This window comes from Zeus faber (assembly GCF_960531495.2).
Source record: "Zeus faber genome assembly, chromosome: 8".
Lineage (NCBI taxonomy): Eukaryota > Metazoa > Chordata > Actinopteri > Zeiformes > Zeidae > Zeus > Zeus faber.
Genome location: NC_137195.1, coordinates 1,563,556 through 1,586,013, shown reverse-complemented (window position 1 = coordinate 1,586,013; position 22,458 = coordinate 1,563,556). Strand labels below are relative to the sequence as shown.

The following is a 22,458-nucleotide window of genomic DNA, read 5'->3' as shown; positions in this document are numbered from 1 at the left end:
CCACGCCCTTCCGGAAGTACCAAGAACGTACCGTAATGCGTCAACTGCGGCGCCATCTTGTAGCGGTGTCCTACTGTGCGCTGGATGTAATGTCAATTGTGCAATTTTGTACCGCACAATGTTAAACAACAATTATGATTATACAAAACATATTATTATTGTTTCGATTCATATATAAAGATACGCATTTTTTTGTACATGTACTTTTCGTTTTTCCTTTCTTTACATCCACCCCTCGGCGCGTCTCGTGCATTCGTGCGGCGACAAAACGGCGGCTTTGCTCAGGAGCGTCAGGCAACGTCATATCCGCGCAGAGTCAACACCGCCCCAAGATGGCGGCGGTCTCGACGCGTCTGCCTCAGCGCGACGCGGCTTCCGGGGGTTTCCTCTCGGAGCGTCGCAGGACGCGCGTCGGGGCATAAAGGTCCGATTTACCCGTTAGGGCCCCGTCGTCACACGCGGCGCCCAACGGGTCGAGGACGAGCTGAGCACCAGGCTGAGCACCAGGCTGAGCACCAGGCTGAGCACCAGGCTGAGCACCAGGCTGAGCACCAGGCTGAGCACCAGGCTGAGGACGAGCACCAGGCTGAGCACCAGGCTGAGCACCAGGCTGAGCACCAGGCTGAGGACGAGCTGAGGACCAGGTTCCGCATCCGTGTGGAGGCGGTTTGCTGTCGGATCCGTCCGTTGAGCGTCCTTCGGCCTCCAAGTTTCAGGGGATTCGAACCCGCTCCGGTCGCCGCTCCGGTCATGTGTTTCACCGCAGCCTCCGGGCTCCGAGCCGCCAGGCGGGCTCTGGCCCTCACAGCCGGGAGCCGGGGTTCCTCTGCAGCCCGCGGCAGGCTCGCTCAGCCCGCGGTGGGCTGCGTCCCGCGGCCCCTGGAAGATCCGGGGAGAAGGTTCAGCTCCGGGGCGATGCTGGGGGAAGGGCTGCTCTTCAGACAGGTAGGACCTAGCAGAAAGACAGGTAGGACCTAGCAGACAGACAGGTAGGACTTAGCAGACAGACAGGTAGGAAGTAGCAGACAGACAGGAAGGGCTGCTCTTCAGACAGGTAGGACCTAGCAGAAAGACAGGTAGGAAGTAGCAGACAGACAGGTAGGAAGTAGCAGACAGACAGGAAGGGCTGCTCTTCAGACAGGTAGGACCTAGCAGAAAGACAGGTAGGACCTAGCAGACAGACAGGTAGGAAGTAGCAGACAGACATGAAGAGAGTAGCAGACAGACAGGAAGGGCTGCTCTTCAGACAGGTAGGACCTAGCAGACAGACAGGTAGGACCTAGCAGACAGACAGGTAGGACCTAGCAGACAGACAGGTAGGAAGTAGCAGACAGACAGGAAGGGCTGCTCTTCAGACAGGTAGGACCTAGCAGACAGACAGGTAGGACCTAGCAGACAGACAGGTAGGACTTAGCAGACAGACAGGTAGGAAGTAGCAGACAGACAGGAAGGGCTGCTCTTCAGACAGGTAGGACCTAGCAGACAGACAGGTAGGACCTAGCAGACAGACAGGTAGGAAGTAGCAGACAGACAGGAAGGGCTGCTCTTCAGACAGGTAGGACCTAGCAGACAGACAGGTAGGAAGTAGCAGACAGACAGGAAGGGCTGCTCTTCAGACAGGTAGGACCTAGCAGACAGACAGGTAGGAAGTAGCAGACGGACAGGAAGGGCTGCTCTTCAGACAGGTAGGACCTAGCAGACAGACAGGTAGGAAGTAGCAGACGGACAGGAAGGGCTGCTCTTCAGACAGGTAGGACCTAGCAGACAGACAGGTAGGACCTAGCAGACAGACAGGTAGGAAGTAGCAGACGGACAGGAAGGGCTGCTCTTCAGACAGGTAGGACCTAGCAGACAGACAGGTAGGAAGTAGCAGACAGACAGCTGCAGCCATCGTGACAACAACACAAAGTGTTTTTCATTCAAATTGATCTTTTTGGACATTGAAGTTGCAGTTATTATTGCAGTACTACTGCAGTATTCATACCTATGTGATAGAATTTGGGGGATTGACAGTGAAGCACTGAGGAGGTTTCTATTGAAAGTCACTTTTTAGCTCTCGTGTCGACGTGTTTGTTTACATGGAAATCATCCTTTTTTGCTTTGTTTTTGTTCTTTTTTGTTGAGGTCGGTTGTTGTTGTTGTTGTTGATCTGTTTTATGTACAGAAAAAAAAAAGTCAAAAGCAAATGGAAAAGAAAATAAAGGAAGGACATTTCAAATGTTGTATTTCAAACATATGTTGCAGATAAGGGAAGATAAGCTCAATAAAAGTAGAACATTTCCCTAAAGCCAACACCACCTGCTGTGGCCATTACTCAGTGTTGCTTCACTCCTTATCCAACCTTATTTATTGACGTTAATGATTTATTTCACCTTATTTATTGACTTGAATGATTTATTTCATCTTATTTATTGACGTTAATGATTTATTTCACCTTATTTATTGACTTAAATGATTTATTTCATCTTATTTATTGACGTTAATGATTTATTTCACCTATTCTAACCTCACTAACCCTTATGTTATGTTATTCCACCTTATTTATTGACTTTAATGATTTATTTGACCTTATTTGACCTTATCTCCCGTTCACTCTCGACGTGCTTCCTGTGCAGCTCTTTGAGTCGAGCAGCAGCACCTACACCTACCTGCTGGCGGACGCAGCGTCCAGGGAGGCGGTGCTGATCGACCCCGTCCTGGAGACGCTGGAGCGGGACCTGAAGCTCCTCAGCGAGCTGGGCCTGCGCCTGACGCTGGCAGGTGGTGTCCTGGAAATACTAATACTAATACTAATACTCATCGTTAGAACACACGCCGTCCAGAGCCACAGCGAAAGTCACGAATAAAAGAAACCCCATCAATTTAAAATCAAGCTCAGAGTGGAGGATCAGGTTGGAGTTCCCTCCACGGTCGGAGCAGCAGCACTTTCTGAAACACTCTCCTCCCTCAAAGTATTTTGTTTGTGTTTGGGCCTCATGCTGTCGTCTTTTAAACGTGGGAAAACCCCAAAAGGCCCTCTCTAGAGCCAGTGTTAGGTTTGTCCCTTCTGGGCTACTGTAGAAACATGGCGGTGCAGCATGGCGGCCTCCGTCCAGCGTACCCGCTCCCTACTGAGATAAAAACGTCTCATTCCAAGGAAACGAAAACACAACTTATTTTCATGGTTTTATACACAAATGAAAACATACTTCTCAGTATTATTTTCCATCCCATTCTGCTCTGTACATTGTACACACTGCTCCTGTCAAGTCATGTCGTCCTCTTTTCAAGGTCATTCGTACATTTTTTGTCTTTTTCTGTCTTTTAAAGTGTTGTCGTAGCCTTATTATGGAATCAACGCGTCGTAGTGAAGTCATTAGTATCATATTGCGTTTCCATGGTAACCTTCAGTGTTGTGGCCCCCCAGTCAACACACACTGCCACGCCGACCACGTCACCGGCAGCGGGCGGCTGAAGCGCAGGCTGCCCGGCGTCAAGAGCGCCATCTCCAGGCACAGCGGTGCCGCCGCAGACGTGCTGCTGTGCGAGGGAGACAGGGTGACCTTCGGAAAACATGTGAGGAGAACTGAAGTACCATGAAAGTACTACATGGACATTTCTACTTGAGTAGAAGTATAAAAGTACTGGCTCTTAAATGGACTTAAGAGTCCAGTTAATATATATGTAAGTTAGGAAGTTTTACTCACTGTGTGTGTGTGTGTGTGTGTGTGTGTGTGTGTGTGTGTGTGTGTGTGTGTGCGTGTGTGTGTGTGTGTGTGTGTGTGTGCATATACACTAAGTAATAACAAACTTGATACTTGAACTATTTGAGATACTTAAACATGTACTTAGTTACTTTCCACCACTTTTAGATTTTGATTCCATTCAGATTATTCAGAGTTCACCCCTCTTCCTCCTCCTCCTCCTCTTCCTCCTCCTCCTCCTCTTCCTCCTCCTCAGCACCTGGAGGTGAGGGAGACTCCAGGTCACACTGACGGCTGCGTGACGCTGGTGTTGGGTGAGCGCACCATGGCCTTCACGGGCGACGCCCTCCTGATCCGGGGCTGCGGCCGGACGGACTTCCAGCAGGGTGGGCTCCAGTCGTCCACCAATGTGTGTTTTGAACGAGTGATGTGGATGCTGATACTAGGAGAGCGGGGGGGGGGGGCGATGTATAAAGACGATATCATGTTTTTTTTACTTGCATCTGATAAAATACAATGATTTAATAATAATAACAAATGAGACACTAAATTGCCAAACTTAAATGAACATTTATTTAACACTAATGTTATTGTCTGCATTGTCTCTGCAGTGCACTTGTTTAAAATAAAACATGTATCAACGAAATAAATGTCCTCAGGTAATCAAAAAACTAAACTTTAAAAAAAGTTATGAATGAAAAATAAATAATTAACGATTTAAACAAAAAAAAAAAAAGATCAGAAACAGCGTCATATTAAAGTCTCCCCGTTCCAGAAGTTTAGGATTTATTATTGAAAAGTAAAGTATTTACATAAAAACATTAAGTCCCAAAGTGACAGAAAGCAGCGTGGAGTCCAAGTGACGAGTTAGGGACTGTCCCTGAACTCAGCTGTGTTTTAAATGTTTTGTTTTGTATAAGTTATGAATAAATACATCTAAAATTTAAAAAACAGGAAAACCAGAACACACGCAGGGTGCAGCGCCGTCTGGAAGAGAAAAAAAAACTCCAATTCTCTGAGTTTACGTTTTGCCTTAAATGCAAAGTATTTCCAAACAGCACTCCTGCTGTTTTCTTTCAAAAGCGGCGACGGAGGCTCCGCACTCGCCATCTTTAATGAGTAACACTATAACAAACCGCAGCGAATGAGAGCGTGAAGACAGCGAGGGAGTGAGAGGAGGCGGGGCTATGTGGGCGCTGCAGCGGTGGGTGTGACTCGTTGTGGGAGAGAAGAGAGAGAGAGAGGAAGCAGCTGCTACCGCTGTGTCCATCCTACGCAAAAGGAGGATTGAACCCTTTCAAATATTCACAATCCATATGTATAGAAAAATACACACAAGTCTGGAGACATTTTTTGTTTCTCGGCCTCGTGAGCGCAGGCATCGTCCGATGCCATTTCTCTCAGAATGCACAAATATGGATCAGTCGACCACCGGTGGGATCAGCGCGCACAGAGGCCTCCGTCACTCCTCTACGGATGTTTCTGAAAACAAGTTTTTGCTCCCTTGGTTGAAAAAAAACAACCCTGCTACACCAAAATCCCTCCGTCCAAACAAGAACACGCAGAGAACCTTTGAAACGCTGACATCAGCACGCCAGGCCAGCAGGGGGCGATGATGCGTCGTTGCGGTTGACGTGCAGCTCGTGCAGCTCGTGCAGCTCGTGCAGCTCGTGCAGCTCGTGCAGCTCGTGCAGCTCGTGCAGCTCGTGCAGCTCGTGCAGCTCGTGCAGCGTCTTCATGACGTTCAGGCCCAACGCTGCACGGACGCCGTTCCTGAAGCTGGACGGACGTTCAAGCCCCTGGTGGAGACACGCAGAACTGCACCACGTCGCTGCTCTGCCTTTTCAAGAAGCTCCGTTTTACTTCCTCCACCAGCACGGGGAACAGGTGACGGGGCCGTGGATGTGTTTTGTGGGTGTGGGGCTGTCAGTGAGGGTTTGTGTGGTGGTCCGCAGGCTGCCCCAGGAGGCTGTACCAGTCCGTCCACCAGAAGATCTTCTCTCTCCCTGACCACTGCCTCACAAGACTGTTTTTATCAACTTGTTTTTATTTCCCACGGCTGCAGAGCCTGTTATGCACAGTCTGTCTTTTGGTGAATGCTTACAGCGTTGTGCAGAGGGATGTTGGAGATGTTACCCAGATATTTCAGTTCAAATTGATTCGAGTTTACAAACATCTCCAGGCGACATAGATAAATAGTTAGATGGATGAATAGAAACTTCTAGATAAGTGCATGTGAGTTTGGGACCAAGGGCACATGTGGTTACAGGGTTCACAGGGGTCACATGGAGGTCATAGGGGTCGCTTGGGGGTCACACGGCGGTCATAGGGGTCACTTGTGGCAACAGCAGTCACATGGAGGTTACATGAAGGTCACGGGGATCACAGGGGTCACATGGAGGTCACATGGCGGTGATGGAGTCTCTGTGGTTGTGGTTCTTCAGGTCAGACGGCGTCCACGGTGGGGGAGGAGCGTCAGTTTAACCCTCGCCTGACCAAGAGCCTGGAGCAGTTTGAGGAAATCATGAAGAACCTGAACCTCCCCAAACCTTCCAAGATAGGTACCAGACCCCGAGGAGCAGTTCTAGCTTCAATCATCTGCGACACTGAGGCTTTACACTCAATCCAAAATCACCTCCGTCCTTCTGGTTCCCCCTCGTGGGACGGAGAGCGTGTTCCTCTCCACAACAACAGAGAGGTTTGCTCAGTGGAACATGAGAGTTTGAATCTTCCTTCAGAAAGGGTTTGATTCATTGATGGTGGATATGGTGGCAGCCAACGTTAACGTTAATAACCTCACTATTTTAAATACAGTACAGAACTTAATTACTTACATTTACGCCCGTTCTCGCAAAAAAGCGACTCTCCCCAGAAAAGAATGAGACCATTGGTGCGTTGTCGGCATTCGTCGGATTGAGTGTAAAGCTCACTTCATTCTAGACAAGTCTCTGTTTATGATATTATTCTTGCACAATGTTAAAAAGGGATGTCAGATGTTCAACCTGTTAAGTGAAATGCAGGGTTGTGTGTGCGCTGCATTCCTCCGCTCACAACACTGCGCTTCTTCTTCTCTGACAGACATCGCCGTTCCTGCTAATCTGGTTTGTGGGCTCCATGAGGTTTGACCAATCAGCAGCAGGAGCGTCTGCAAACACTCACACAAAGGCTTCAACGTGCTCACATTTCTGCTGCAGCAAAGATAAACACATTGTTTCTGTGTCAATGCCATTGAAATAAGTGTAAAAAGAGTTGAATCTTGTGACGTGGTTGAACTGATCTCAGAGAGAAGAGGTGGAGGAATGTAAGTGCCTGATCTGCTTGTCTTCATCAAATACTATTTACTCTTTGATTATATTCCAAATTATTTTACTTATCTTTAAATTGAACGCATCTGAAAACCTGTGGTTGTCATAGTGATGGAATATGAAATGACTGAACATGATCAATAACTGAAGGAAATGAACACAGCCCGTCGTGTATAAATGAATTCAACGTGAAACGGGTGAAACTTAAAAATGAGTTATTTTTATAATAAATTCTAATCTTGTAGAAAAGTCAGGTTTCCGTCTTCATTGAGCTGCCGTGTTGAAGGGCAGGGTTGTGACGTGTTGTGCGGTCGTGGGAGGTTTGGTCCCAGAGGTGATGAGCGCGCGTCCTGTTTCAATCACAGGGAAATGGAAAAACCTCTTGATTTGAATTGAGAATCAGTGAAGAAGCTGAAAGTACAAACACAGCAGCAGCACAGGCTCCTCTGCAAACAGCGCTGCCTTCCTTGACATTATATGTCCTCATACTACATTATATTACGTTACATTACGTTGCTTTGCGTTACATTGCTACTTTATATTACATTACATTACATTATGTTACATTATGTAACTTGAAGTTACATTACGTTACATTATGTTAAATTACATTTTGTTGCATGACATAATGTTACATTATGTAACTTGAAGTGACATTACGTTACATCAGCGTCTTCACTTTCTCTGGGGGTCCTCTCCCCACGAGGTGTGTTGTTCTGCTGCGCTACGTGTCTTCATGGTGATAGATATTTGGATATTTGACGATAAAAAAAAAGCCCCCGGAGGCTCAGAGGAGATCAGGTGGAAAACTCAAAGTTAAGACCTCCCACCCGAGTCCCACACACACTCATTATTCTGCTTCTATTCCTGGGATGTGTGTGACACTCTGCGGGGTGTCGTCTCCATGTGAGAATGGACGTCTCCTTCTGAAGGACGGTCCCATCCGCTCACAGCATCCCGAGCACATGGTCCCGCTCCGAACTGTCCTCTCGCCCCACGCCCGTCCCACACGGCACTGAAACGAACCCGTCGAGTGTCAGGTCGTTGTGAAGGAGCCGTGAGGGCGGGCGTGGCAGCCTGACCAAAGCCTCGTGATGGAGGGCAGAAGGCACCGAGGGTCTTGGTGCGACAGGCTGTTGGCTGTGTGCCAGGCTGGTGCTGTCGACCCCCAGAATAGAAATCCCGTTTCAGTGTGAGCAGCGTCCCAACACAAAACAGAAGAACTGAGCTGGGGTGGTGGAGCGCCAAAGTGTGTGACCTGGCCAATTCTGCCACGCTGTAGATCAGGTCCCCAAAGCCCCCCTGCTTTGTCTGACGACCCCACAACTATGTTCACATATTATCTTACCAAAATAAATATAACAACTTGTATAGATTGCGTGTTAGTGAGTTCAAAATAAGGCTCCACAAATATACAAAAAAAACAAATCTTTCATCCAAAATAAATTCAGTCATTTTTCAAGTGTGAGGTTATATATTTTGTTATATATATATATATATATATATATAAACAAAATAAACAATTTCAATCAATTCTGCGGATCCCATTCAATTCCTCCACTGTGGTGCTCAGTTTTCTGGAGATCATGGATTTGCATTTCCACAAAAAATAGAAAAACATGGTTTGTGTTTTAACTTTCAGCGTCTCATCCCGATACACTATAATCTATAATCACTATCATCCATTGAAGGAGTGAGTTCAATTTAAACCAGAAAGGTCAAAGTTTTCAGTGTAGCCTAAATAAAATGGAAATGTGTGATTTCAGTGAAAATACAAGTGTTGATGGTGAGTAACCATCATGTGGTTAATATGAATATGTGATTAATAGGAATATAATATGATTTATATGACATCATTTGTTTACTTGTGGGTTAAATCCGCGTCACAGCTTTCGGCAGGTAACACATTTCCTCGTCACACCGGCGGCGCGTGCCGCTGAGGGCAGCCTCGACGTCACAACCTTAGGCCCCGCCCCCATCCGTCCCCTCACGCGCAGCCACGACCGCTGCGTTCAGAGAACCGGGAACTCGGGAAAAGCCAAAAAGAACGAACATGTCACTGTCCGTTTGGGGGGCGAGTGGAACGGGATCGAGTTGGACCGAGACAACCCCCCTGAGGTCAGAGCAACACGGCGGCACACAGCGTCAACAGTGAACAAAGTCCAATTTGAAAACACGTGTAACTCAAGATTCAAGATTTTTATTAACTTGGACCTAAAATACCCCGTCGTTTGTTAGCTGTAAATATTCTTCTTCAAGTGACACATACACATTTACCGCGGGCGTCCATGTTTTCCGAATACAAAACGAGTTAAATCGAAAAAAGTAAAATACAGAGTAAAATGATCAGGTTTCACTTGGGTCGGGACTACGGGGGCGGGATGTCCGAGGTCTCCGGAACGCAGCGTAGCCCACGCGTTTCTCGCGCTGTCACTTCGCTCGGAGCGAATGAAGCAAATGAAGAGAAAAGAGAAAAGAAAAGAGAAAAGAGAAGCTACGAGATCAAGTCACAGAGGAAAGACAAAGTTAAAGTTCACATGATAACGTCAAAGTTAAATGACAAAGTTAAAAACCCCAAACGAAGTCAGCGGACTGGGGAAAGCGAAGCGTCCCAGGATCAAACTTCCCTTGTTGTGGTGGAGGTTCTTCGCACGGGGGCAGGTAGGAGCCTTCACTCTGCGACAGGTGCTTTCTATCCCATAATAACCCGTTTGCTCGTGAAATACTGCCATGGTTCTGTTGTTATGATATTATAAAAACACCTCCACCTGAAGCCGTTGGCACGTTGAGGCTGCGTGCGGAGCGTGTTTCATCCTGTTCTGCGTCTTTATCGTATTCAATCAAAATGGAGTCTGAGCAGAAAAGCTTCTGTTGACACCTTTAAACACGGACAGTGGAATGAAGCAACATATCACATCATCACATATATGATATAGAAATATAACAATCATTAAAAATCACCGTTCAGTTCAATAAATAACAAAGAAAGAACATACAAATACAAAATAGTAGTAATGATGATAATATAAAGACATTACAAGGAAATAAATACATTGCAGAGCCTTTCCCAGAGAGATTTATAACACTTTAGAGCTTTTAAAATGTATTTATTACCCTTCTAGTCGTCAGATTGGGGGGTTTCCTGCTGCTCGGTGTCAGTGTTGCCCTTTGACCCCGGTGGGGGGGTCATGTCTGTTCACTCCTCATCGCTGAGAAGAACTGCAGTAGCAGCCTCTGGCCACTAGGACACCAGGCTTATACTAACTCCCTGTGTGATGCTCCCAAACCTGTCTGTCTGTCTGTCTGTCTGTCTGCTGTTGTTTTGTCCGTCTCTCTCTCTCCCTCATTCTTTCTCGCTGTCTGCCTGCCTGTCCCTCTGTCCGTCTGTCTGTTGTCTGTTTGTTGTTGTCTGTCTGTCTGTCCCTCTGTCCGTCTGTCTGTTGTCTGTCTGTCTGTCCGTCTGTCTGTTGTCTGTTTGTTGTTGTCTGTCTGTCTGTCCCTCTGTCCGTCTCTCTGTTGTCTGTCTGTTTGTTGTTGTCTGTCTGCCTGTCCCTCTGTCCGTCTGTCTGTGGTCTGTTTGTTGTTGTCTGTCTGCCAGTCCCTCTGTCTGTCTGTCTGTTGTCTGTCTGTTGTTTTGTCTTTCTGCCCCTCCGTCTCTCTGAGTGTCTGTCGGTATTTCTGTTTGTTGTTGTCTGTCTGCCTGTCCCTCTGTCCGTCTGTCTGTTTGTTGTTGTCTGTCTGTCTGTCTGTCCGTCTGTCTGTCAGTCTGTCCCTGAACCTTGAACCTTGAACCCTGAACCCGTGTTTAAGGTAAACTCCACTTTTTTTGAGGGGGGGGTGTCATGGTTCTTCCCCAATTCCAGACGAGAAAGTCGATACCACTTTGTGTGTCCAGAACTGCCCCTTGCTAACTGTGTTAGCTCAATGCATGGTGGCAAATGGGATCAGCTAGCCTAGCTCGAGGGAAATGATGGGGACACAACTTTTAAGATCATAGTTGTTTTAAATTCTACTGCGTTTGGAGCTATTTGACAACTCTCTTTACGTAAACTTCAGTCTCCTTCGACTGGAATCTCCCTCTCTGTTATAAAACCAGAAAAACCTACAGGACGTATAAGACTTTGTGGGGCCTCAGAACATTCTTGAGTCTTATAGCGACTGGAAGTATTTCTGGTATTCATGCATTTGGGCCAAAGTACGGTTTCCACCAATGAGGTCGTGGAAGGTGTAGGCCTTGTGGAAGTGACGGTGTAAGGACCATGTCAGTGTCACAGAATAAAGACTGTTTCTTTCTTTCTTTCTTTTCTTTACTTCCAGGGCTGGTGGAAATGCAGAAAAATGCACAATTATTTGTAACACCACGGCCATGACTTGTGCACATTCCTGATGCATGTGCTGCTCTGGGGAGTTGTTTCCATTGAATTCCAGTAGGAAGGTGCAGAGAGCTGAACTTAAAAACTGTCCTGTTTCCTGGCGTCATTGTTCTCAGATGCCCCGAATCCAGGAAGATCTTTCTTTGTGACTCGAAAATCCAAGGCACTGCGTGCTCAACTGGCGGCCCGTGGGCCAAATGTGGCCCCAAATGTGGCCCCTTTGAGTGAATTTGAAGCTTCACGCTGAACTGTAGTTCCATTAATTCCAGGAATTAATGGAATGTGAATATGAATAAACAATCATCAATGATCTGAAACCTAAGAGAATGTTACAGATATAAAGATATCTATTTTTATGTCAATTGATAATTAGAACAATATGGAGTTTCATTTTTAATTTTTTAAGCTTAGCTACACCCTCAACAATGTAAGCTGCTTGTAGAATGAGTCAGACCCCTGAACCGGCACCAGCTTGAAGATCAGGACAGAACGTTAGGTTTGGTGTGGGTGGTGTCACCAAGAAAAATGTTCAAGTTAAACTAATGAACATGTTGTTCTCAGAAGATCAGGTTAAAAAAAGATGTATAAATATAAGATATTAATAATAAAGCCATGTGTGATTGTCCATGTGAGCAGCTCTCAGAAGGTCGCTGGGTCACATCCCGGGCTCCCTGGCTCAGAACCAGGTCTATTTGTGAGACACAGAGACGTCCAAAGAACGATCCGCTTCTCTGTTGTCCTTCTGTTTGATTTGTTTTAGAAACTTGAAGTTTTTAAAGTACTTTAACGCTGATCATTAATAAGTGTCATATACGGTATATGCACGTACAGAATTTACTGTACAGTATATGTAGAAGTATCGTTTATGTACCATAACCATAACCTACAACACACACACACACACACACACACACACACACACACACACACACACACACACACACACACACACTATCCATCTATGTGGAGTTTATATTACCCAGTTCCTCTTCTAAGGTAGATGGATCGATTTTATTTTTCATTATTATTTTTTATATTTTTGTTATTATTGGTGGGTGCGAGTCTGTCCCCCTCAAATTTCAGTTAAAAGTGTTTTTGTTTTTTTTATACATATTCTGCTCCCCTCCATCAATGTAAAGCTGCAGCTGAAACCTAGATGTTCAATTTATCTGGACTTTATATATAAAGTCCAGATAAATATGTATAAGTATGTATAAACTCTGTTAATATTCAATGATTCAATGGGTTGTGCATTTTGGCTTCAGTGGCTTTCGGCTGTGCTGGCACTGTCCTCCACGTCACGTGGAGCCTCAGTCGGAACCTTCTTTTGTTCCAAACCTCAGCGCTGCTGTCAATCTGTTGTCACAGTCGAATATTTGTTGCTCCGCACAAAGCGCTCAAAACGCTGCTTGTTTTCCCTGATGCGCCATTCAGCACTGAGAGCTGCTGTCAGGACGGAGGCCAGATGTGAGGGATGGGAGGCTGGATGTGAGGCTGGATGTGAGGGATGGGAGGCTGGATGTGAGGGATGGGAGGCTGGATGTGAGGCTGGATGTGAGGGATGGGAGGCTGGTGTGAGGGATGGGAGGCTGGATGTGAGGGATGGGAGGCTGGATGGGAGGCTGGATGTGAGGGATGGGAGGCTGGATGTGAGGCTGGATGTGAGGGATGGGAGGCCAGATGTGAGGGATGGGAGGCTGGATGTGAGGGATGGGAGGCTGGATGTGAGGGATGGGAGGCTGGATGTGAGGCTGGATGTGAGGGATGGGAGGCTGGATGTGAGGGATGGGAGGCTGGATGTGAGGGATGGGAGGCTGGATGGGAGGCTGGATGTGAGGGATGGGAGGCTGGATGTGAGGCTGGATGTGAGGGATGGGAGGCCAGATGTGAGGGATGGGAGGCTGGATGTGAGGGATGGGAGGCTGGATGTGAGGGATGGGAGGCTGGATGTGAGGCTGGATGTGAGGGATGGGAGGCTGGATGTGAGGCTGGATGTGAGGGATGGGAGGCTGGATGTGAGGGATGGGAGGCTGGATGGGAGGCTGGATGTGAGGGATGGGAGGCTGGATGTGAGGGATGGGAGGCTGGATGTGAGGGATGGGAGGCCAGATGTGAGGCTGGATGTGAGGGATGTGAGGCTGGATGTGAGGCTGGATGTGAGGGATGGGAGGCCAGATGTGAGGGATGGGAGGCTGGATGTGAGGGATGGGAGGCTGGATGTGAGGCTGGATGTGAGGGATGGGAGGCCAGATGTGAGGGATGGGAGGCCGGATGTGAGGGATGGGAGGCTGGATGTGAGGGATGGGAGGCTGGATGTGAGGCTGGATGTGAGGGATGGGAGGCTGGATGTGAGGGATGGGAGGCTGGATGTGAGGCTGGATGTGAGGGATGGGAGGCCAGATGTGAGGGATGGGAGGCTGGATGTGAGGGATGGGAGGCTGGATGTGAGGCTGGATGTGAGGGATGGGAGGCTGGATGTGAGGGATGGGAGGCTGGATGGGAGGCTGGATGTGAGGGATGGGAGGCTGGATGTGAGGCTGGATGTGAGGGATGGGAGGCTGGATGTGAGGCTGGATGTGAGGGATGGGAGGCTGGATGTGAGGGATGGGAGGCTGGATGTGAGGGATGGGAGGCCAGATGTGAGGGATGGGAGGCCGGATGTGAGGGATGGGAGGCTGGATGTGAGGGATGGGAGGCTGGATGTGAGGCTGGATGTGAGGGATGTGAGGCTGGATGTGAGGGATGGGAGGCCAGATGTGAGGGATGGGAGGCTGGTTGTGAGGCTGGATGTGAGGGATGTGAGGCTGGATGTGAGGGATGGGAGGCCAGATGTGAGGGATGGGAGGCTGGATGTGAGGGATGGGAGGCTGGATGTGAGGCTGGATGTGAGGGATGGGAGGCTGGATGTGAGGCTGGATGTGAGGGATGGGAGGCTGGATGTGAGGGATGTGAGGCTGGATGTGAGGGATGGGAGGCCAGATGTGAGGGATGGGAGGCTGGATGTGAGGCTGGATGTGAGGGATGTGAGGCTGGATGTGAGGCTGGATGTGAGGCTGGATGTGAGGGATGTGAGGCTGGATGTGAGGCTGGATGTGAGGCTGGATGTGAGGGATGTGAGGCTGGATGTGAGGGATGGGAGGCTGGATGTGAGGCTGGATGTGAGGGATGTGAGGCTGGATGTGAGGGATGGGAGGCTGGATGTGAGGCTGGATGTGAGGCTGGATGTGAGGGATGTGAGGCTGGATGTGAGGGATGGGAGGCCAGATGTGAGGGATGGGAGGCCAGATGTGAGGGATGTGAGGCTGGATGTGAGGGATGGGAGGCTGGATGTGAGGCTGGATGTGAGGCTGGATGTGAGGGATGTGAGGCTGGATGTGAGGGATGGGAGGCCAGATGTGAGGGATGGGAGGCTGGATGTGAGGCTGGATGTGAGGGATGGGAGGCTGGATGTGAAGCAGCAGTTCTGTTTATTTCATCTTCTATCTTGAATCTACTGCATCCCTCCCTGTAATGAGACCAATTACTCTGACCCTGTTTCTCTCTCTTTGGTCATTTTTCCCACCCCCCCCCCCTCTCTCTGTCACTGTGGGTTCAGCATTAAGTTGACATCACAGCCTGGACTTTCCTCTCTCTCTCGTATTTGGTTCAGTCCTGTTCGGGTCGTACCATGTTTCACTTTGTGTTGTTTTGCGTTTCTGCTCCAGTTTGATCTTTTACTGGAAAACTGCACAAAACCAGTGAGACCAGTTACAGTGGACAGTCTGTCACCTTTTATTTATATATTCATGATATATGCAATATATTTATGAATAATTACATTTGTACCAGTGGTTACTTATATATATATATACATATAACTTTTTTTTTTTTCAGGTTTGTTGACTTGATGTTATGATAAAAATAACACATTCAGGCCAGATCCAGAGAGATGTGAAGGAGTTATGGAGCAATTAAGAAGGAGTTATGTAGTTAAGAAGGAGTTATGTAGTTAAGAAGGAGTTATGGAGGAGTTAAGAAGGAGTTATGGAGGAGTTAAGAAGGAGTTATGGAGGAGTTAAGAAGGAGTTATGGAGGAGTTAAGAAGGAGTTATGGAGGAGTTAAGAAGGAGTTATGGCGCAATTAAGAAGGAGTTATGGAGCAATTAAGAAGAAGTTATGGAGGAGTTAAGAAGGAGTTATGGAGCAATTAAGAAGTTAAAAAGGAGTTATGGAGAAATTAAGAAGGAGTTATGGAAGAGATTTGAAGGAGTAGGGAAGGTGATATGGAGGAGTTAAGGAGTTATGGAGCAGTTAAGAAGGAGTTATGGAAGAGTTATGGAGGAGTTAAGAAGGAGTTATGGAGCAGTTAAGAAAGAGTTATGGAGGAGTTATGAAGGAGTTATTGAGCAATTAAGAAGGAGTTATGGAGGAGTTAAGAAGAAGTTATGGAGAAGTTATTGAGGAGTTAAGAAGGAGTTATGGAAGAGTTAAGGAGGAGTTATGGAGGAGTTATTGAGGAATTAAGGAGTTATGGAGCAGTTAAGAAGGAGTTATGGAGGAGTTAAGGAGAGGTGATGGAGGAGTTATGGAGCTCTTATGGAGGCATCGTGGAGGAGTTATGGTGAGGTAATTATGGCCGAGTTATGGAGTTATCCAGGTGCTGTGAAGATGTTATGACGGACGGATGACGGTGTTATGGAGGTGTCCTGTTAAACCTTCCTATCTCGCCCCCTCCCCCCCTCTCCCTTCCATTCAATTGTTCCTCCCTCCCTTTCTCTCCCTCCCTTTCTCTCCCTCCCTTTCTCTCCCTCCCTCTTTCCTACGTCTCAGGTCTCCTTCCTCCACCCGAGCGTCTGCTACTTTCACTTTTCACGCGAGTAAAAGTGAAAGTAGCACATTTCACTGACAAGACATTCCTACCGAAGTAAAGGTTTATACGACTTGTTCCTAAATGTTCCTAAAGTATTAAGAAATGTCCTGATATAGCAGATCCTGTTACACATCATCATGAACTTCCTGTTTTCCTGCACATGATGCTCATACTAATACTTACGTACTTAACCTGCTACTAGGCTGGTTTCAGGTACTTGAAATCAAACGGTCTTTGGTTTCTGCAGAAATGCCACAGCACAACATGGACGCCCCCAGGAGCCAATGGAAGCAGGGGCTGCAGCCGCCCTGGATAACACGATTGGCTGGAGGACAAAGCCCCGCCTCCTCGGGGGCGGAATCAGATGCAGAGAGCAGCAGCACCGAGAGTGATAGGGTGAGTGAGCGATGTCCGCTCTGCCTCTACTTCTACTCTACCTCTACTCCTACTATACTTCTACTCTACCTCTACTCTGCCTCTACTTCTACTCTGCCTCTACTCTGCTTTTCTCTGCCTCTACTTCTACTCTACCTCTACTTCTACTATACTTCTACTCTACCTCTACTTCGCCTCTACTTCTACTCTGCCTCTACTCTGCTTTTCTCTCCCTCTACTTCTACTCTGCCTCTTCTCTACCTCTACTCTGCCTCTACTTCTACTCTACCTCTACTTCTACTCTACCTCTACTCTACCTCTACTCTGCCTCTACTTTTACTCTACCTCTACTTCGCCTCTACTTCTACTCTGCCTCTACTCTGCTTTTCTCTGCCTCTACTTCTACTCTGCCTCTTCTCTACCTCTACTCTGCCTCTACTTCTACTCTACCTCTACTTCTACTCTACCTCTACTCTGCCTCTACTTTTACTCTACCTCTACTCTGCCTCTACTTCTACTCTACCTCTACTTCGCCTCTACTTCTACTCTGCCTCTACTCTGCTTTTCTCTGCCTCTACTTCTACTCTGCCTCTTCTCTACCTCTACTCTGCCTCTACTTCTACTCTACCTCTACTTCTACTCTACCTCTACTCTGCCTCTACTTTTACTCTACCTCTACTCTGCCTCTACTTCTACTCTACCTCTACTTTGCCTCTACTTTTACTCTACCTCTACTCTGCCTCTTCTCTACCTCTACTCTGCCTCTACTTTTACTCTACCTCTACTCTGCCTCTACTCTACCTCTACTCTGCCTCTTCTCTACCTCTACTCCAGCTCTACTCTACCCCTACTTCTACTCTACCTCTACTCTACCTCTACTTCTACTCTACCTCTAATCTGCCTCTATTTCTACTCTACCTCTGCTCTACCTCTACTCTGCCTCTACCTCTGCTCCGTCTCTACTTCATAAATTACCCTGAAATAAATAAACGAGGCGATAAATATATAAGTGAGTAAATATAGGGCTGACGGAGCGGGCGGAGGTGTGCCCTGAGCCCCCGGTCGACCTCCCCCCGTCCGCTGACTCTATGCAGAGTGAGGTCATCCATCCCATCATCTGAGTGAAGGAATGACAGCCTACCTGTACTCCACCTCTACCCTACCCCACCCTCCTGCCACTCCACCTCCATTCTATTCCACTCTACCACTACTCTCCCTCTACTCTACACATGCACACATGGGTGGTGTGTGACGTTGCCTCTGGTCCTGATGACGGTGTGTGTTGTGTTCCCTTCCTCCCTTCGCCTCCTTCTGGTCCAGTCCCGCACCAGAGTGGACCCGGGGTCCTCCAGGGCTCCTCCTTCTCCCTCCATGATCCAGAGCCGCATCACGGAGATCGACCAGCAGAAGGAGGAGCTGAAGATCGAGGTGGGAGAACGCACGCTGATGTCCAATCATTTCCTAGGACCCCGCCACCCCGCTCCACCCACCCCACCCGTCCCAGCCCCACCCCACCCCACCCCCCTTTCACACACACAACTTATGCAATAATGTGTGTGTAACAACACTGTACATACTGTAATACGCTAGTTAGCACGCTGTAATACTTTATTTTGTCATTGATCATTTTGGGGCTGAATTCCTTTTATTGGCTCGTTGCACAAAAAGCAGCTGTGGAAACATTCTTCATTTGAACCTCTGACAAGAACATAACGTGTCCCGGTGTCCACGCCCAGCTCCAGCTGGAGATCTCCCTCCTGCAGGGGGAGCTGCAGGCCGAGTGCAGCCGCCTGCGCACGCACTCCCACGCCCTGCAGAGGCTGCAGCAGCAGCACCGACGCTGCGGGAGGTTGAAGGTAGGACACACCCTCCACCCGTACACCATGTTTGTGAAAAGCTGCTGTTCCTTCAGCTTTTTGGCCCCGCCCACAGGAAACCGAAGGCAAGGAAGAGCAAAAGTCCTTCCGGGGCGGAGACTTTTCGAAACTCCGTTTCCGTGTATTGTGTGGACAGGTCGCACCGAGCTGAAAGCGCTGACGTCCGGACCTCAACTTTCACATTAGCGCCTGCGTCAGGAAGCAGCCACTTTCGGAGTCGCTCTCGTACAATGTTGTTCATAAATATTATGATCACACGCTCACCAGATACTATCGCCCCCTACTGGCCTGGAATGCGTATGTGAGCGTATTCAATTTGTGTTCTCGTGTGGACAGGAGGAAAAATGCATTTTCATAAAAATCTGTTTACGTCTTTACAGGACCTGAGTCGCAGGACTCACTTCTCTCCGTTGCCAGGCAACAAGAAGAGTAGTTACACTCACTTTTACTCCTAGGATGAAATTAAATAAGACTTTAATAATCCCCGAAGGGAGATTCAGGTGCAAGTCAAGGCAGAGATAGGATTCTGTAAGATGAAATGAAAAGTAATGATCATCATCATCATCATCATCATCATCATCATCATCATCATCATCATCATCATCATGTGACTTCTTCAGGTCTCCTCATCAATAACATGAAAGATTCAGACTGCATATGAAAGTACAATAAGTACTCCATTACACTCATCAAGTTCTTGTACTTGGTTATTTTCCACCACTTGATATCTTGATCTGTTTCGTTTTTATCTGATATACTGACATATTCTTAGATTAATTTAGTCAAATAACATGTTCGGAGTGAAACAAAAAAAATAGAAACAACTGCGTTCGGAACGATGAAATGAATCACACTGAGGATACTGAAGACTGCGTCAGGTTCACGTTTTAATGTTGCAACGTTTGTTTAATGTGCAGGGCGAGCGAGGGAGGCTGGAGGAGGAGAGGAGCCGGGTGGAGGAGCTGAGGAGGAGGTGCCAGGAGAGGGAGAGCAGCGGCTCCCAGGAGGAACACAAGGAGCTGCAGCAGGTAACCGGGGTCCGCTGCCCCCTGTGGGTATGGGAGGGAAGTGCAGGGGATCCACATCTACCTAGAATGTTTTTATCGTTGTCATTTATTTGTTTGTGGCATCCATGTTCTAACACTCACTGATGTGGGTTCCAGGTGTTTTGTTGTGAGATTTTTCACTTTTTGCACAAATCACAGATTTTTCACGGAGTGCACTCCACAAGATTTCACCTTTGTAAAAAATAAACTAAAGAAATGGATAAGCGAAGAATTCCTTTCACAGGACATCAGCTTCTAAGGCAGCGACTACAATGTTTTTATTTTTATTTTTTTAAGCAAGGTTCAAGATAAACGTTAGATTTGGTGGAGGTTCATTTTGCACTTCAAACTTTATGGATACAGTTAAACAGTAAATGTTATCTGGACTCTTCTGACATCATACCTCTCTGTATGTACGACACGTTCTTTTCTGCCTTTAAACCCTGTGATGAGTACCTGTTCAGCTGGATGTGACTCACACACACACGCCCCCACACACACACACACACACACACACACACACACACACACACACACACACACACACCCCCCAGACACACACACACACACACACACACACACACACACACACACACACACCCCCACACACACACACACACAAACACACACACACACATACACACACACACACACACACCCCCACACACACACACACCCCCCCACACACACACACACACACACAAACACACACACACACGTACACACACACACACGCACACACACACACACACAAACACACACACACACATACACACACACACACACACACACACACACACACACACACACACACACACACACACACACACACACACACACACACACACACACACACACATACACACGCACACACACACACACCCCCCCCCACACACACACACACACACTGTTATTACTGAGCTCCTGATTGTGTCACACAGAAACAAGAACCTGTTGGATCAGCTCTAAAAGCAGCACTTTGACGCTTGGAACTGGCAAATATAATTTATGTTCAAATTTCAATGAAGTAAATATGTTGACTAAGAGTAGTTATTGAAGTTATCCTAAATTTACAGCAGATTGAGCCACATGGTGCCTGCTGGCCACAGACCACAGAGTGATGCATATATATTATATCCTGATATTCTGTCATTTATCCTTAAATGAATTCATTGGCCCTGGTCACACATAGAGAGGTGTGAGATTTGTTAAAGCTTCCTTTAATAAATAAAAATAAGCTAATGTTTGTTAAAAAAAAATAAAAAACTAGAACCAAGTGAAGATTTGTGGAAAAAAACACGAAACTGAGATTTGTTAAAAAAATAAATACATGAATAAAAAATAAGAGATTTCAAATTGTAATAAAAAAAGTGTAGATTTGTAAAAAGAAGGAATGGATAAATAAAAAAATTGTCAATAATAGTAAAAAAAAACAACAACAAAAACATGCCTTTTTTTTTTTTCTTTGAGGGTGTGTCCGGCTCAACAGAATACCTGTTTTTTTGCATATTGAACATGGAAATTTCTGACGCATCGCATGACAACCACACGCATGTGGGGACGCATCTGCTGCAACGTCTAAAGAGCGCCTGGATCTGGACCCAATCTGGATTCATCTGGGTTAGGCCCCATCTCTGAACAGGACCACGCCCTTTATTTAAAGCTCCTCCTTGTGGAAAGATGTGGAAACAGCAGTTTAACTCCAACAGCCCAAGATTTTAAAGAAACTCTACCGACTTCCCACAGGAGAGAGAGGCGATGGAAGCCGCTGTGCGGGCGTTCGAGGACTGGGAGTTCCGGGTCTTGGAGCGAGAGAGTGGAGTGCTGGAGGAGGAAGAGGAGGAGGAAGAGGAGGAAGAAGAGAGAGACAGCAGCACTGAGATGGAGCGGGAAATCTCCAAGCAGGAACACAACATCAACTCTGGGAAGGTAAGACCACCGTCAATCTGGTCCTATACCCGTCTGACTGGTCCTATACCTGTGTGACTGGTCTGACTGGTCCTATACCTGTCTAACTGGTCTGACTGATCCTATACCCGTCTGACTGGTCCTATACCCATCTGATTGGTCCTATACCTGTGTGACTGGTCTGACTGGTCCTATACCTGTCTAACTGGTCTGACTGGTCCTATACCCGTCTGACTGGTCCTATACCCGTCTGACTGGTCCTATACCCGTCTGACTGGTCCTATACCTGTGTGACTGGTCCTATACCCGTCTGACTGGTCCTATACCCGTCTGACTGGTCCTATACCTGTGTGACTGGTCTGACTGGTCCTATACTTGTCTGACTGGTCTGACTGGACCTATACCCGTCTGACTGGTCTGACTGGTCCTATACCTGTCTGACTGGTCCTATACCTATCTAACTGGTCTGACTGGTCCTAATCCTGTCTAACTGGTCTGACTGGTCCTATACCCGTCCAACTGGTTCTATACCTGTCTGACTGGTCCTATACCCGTCCAACTGGTTCTATACCTGTCCGACTGGTTCTATACCCCTCCAACTGGTTCTATACCCCTCCAACTGGTTCTATACCCGTCCGACTGGTTCTATACCCATCCGACTGGTTCTATACCCGTCCTTTGCCATTGCTGCAGGGGATCCTCCATGTGATGTGTTCAAGTGAATGTTTACTCTGACAGGACGCCAGAAACACAGCGTCTCACTGCTCCTCAGGTCGTGTTTCTGTTTGTTGAGAAAGAACAAATTTAAATTAAAAGAGCTTCCAGCTGAGAAGTCGTCACGGAGACACGGCAGCATGCACGGTCCATCCCAATAGGGTCACAAGACCACACCCTGAGAAAGAGGGGTGGATGAGGGGAGGTGCAGGAAAGAAGGAGATGCATGGATGGGTGAATGGGTGGATGGAGGGATGATGAATGGATGCTAAACTATGAGGAACAACTGGTTTGAGACGGAAAAGACTGAAGGAGTGAAACAACAGAG

At 47.5% G+C, this 22,458-nt stretch overlaps 2 protein-coding genes across 7 annotated transcripts in view; both read left to right on the top strand.

Annotated features, from left to right (window-relative positions):
* Positions 1–321: 321 nt before the first annotated feature.
* Positions 322–7,230, top strand: ethe1 (ETHE1 persulfide dioxygenase). The gene is made up of 7 exons (XM_080005753.1): positions 322–945; positions 2,616–2,760; positions 3,407–3,555; positions 3,940–4,069; positions 5,639–5,698; positions 6,128–6,244; positions 6,762–7,230. Exons 1-7 carry the CDS (start codon positions 751–753, stop codon positions 6,806–6,808), a joined length of 843 nt encoding a protein of 280 aa, XP_079861879.1. The 5' UTR covers positions 322–750; the 3' UTR covers positions 6,809–7,230.
* A 1,812-nt stretch (positions 7,231–9,042) lies between these two features.
* The window catches only part of phldb3 (pleckstrin homology-like domain, family B, member 3), a 32,536-nt gene continuing 19,120 nt past the window's right edge, over positions 9,043–22,458 (top strand). For 3 of the 6 annotated variants that reach the window (XM_080005107.1, XM_080005108.1, XM_080005106.1), the window contains exons 1-6: positions 9,271–9,649; positions 16,458–16,606; positions 17,906–18,013; positions 18,322–18,441; positions 19,380–19,490; positions 21,255–21,437. In XM_080005107.1, the coding sequence (XP_079861233.1) occupies positions 9,331–9,649; positions 16,458–16,606; positions 17,906–18,013; positions 18,322–18,441; positions 19,380–19,490; positions 21,255–21,437 (990 nt within the window). In that variant the 5' untranslated portion in view covers positions 9,271–9,330. Of the gene's footprint in view, positions 9,107–9,270; positions 9,650–16,170; positions 16,271–16,457; positions 16,607–17,905; positions 18,014–18,321; positions 18,442–19,379; positions 19,491–21,254; positions 21,438–22,458 lie in introns of those variants that run through there. The other 3 variants (XM_080005110.1, XM_080005109.1, XM_080005111.1) reach the window with 3 other exon arrangements.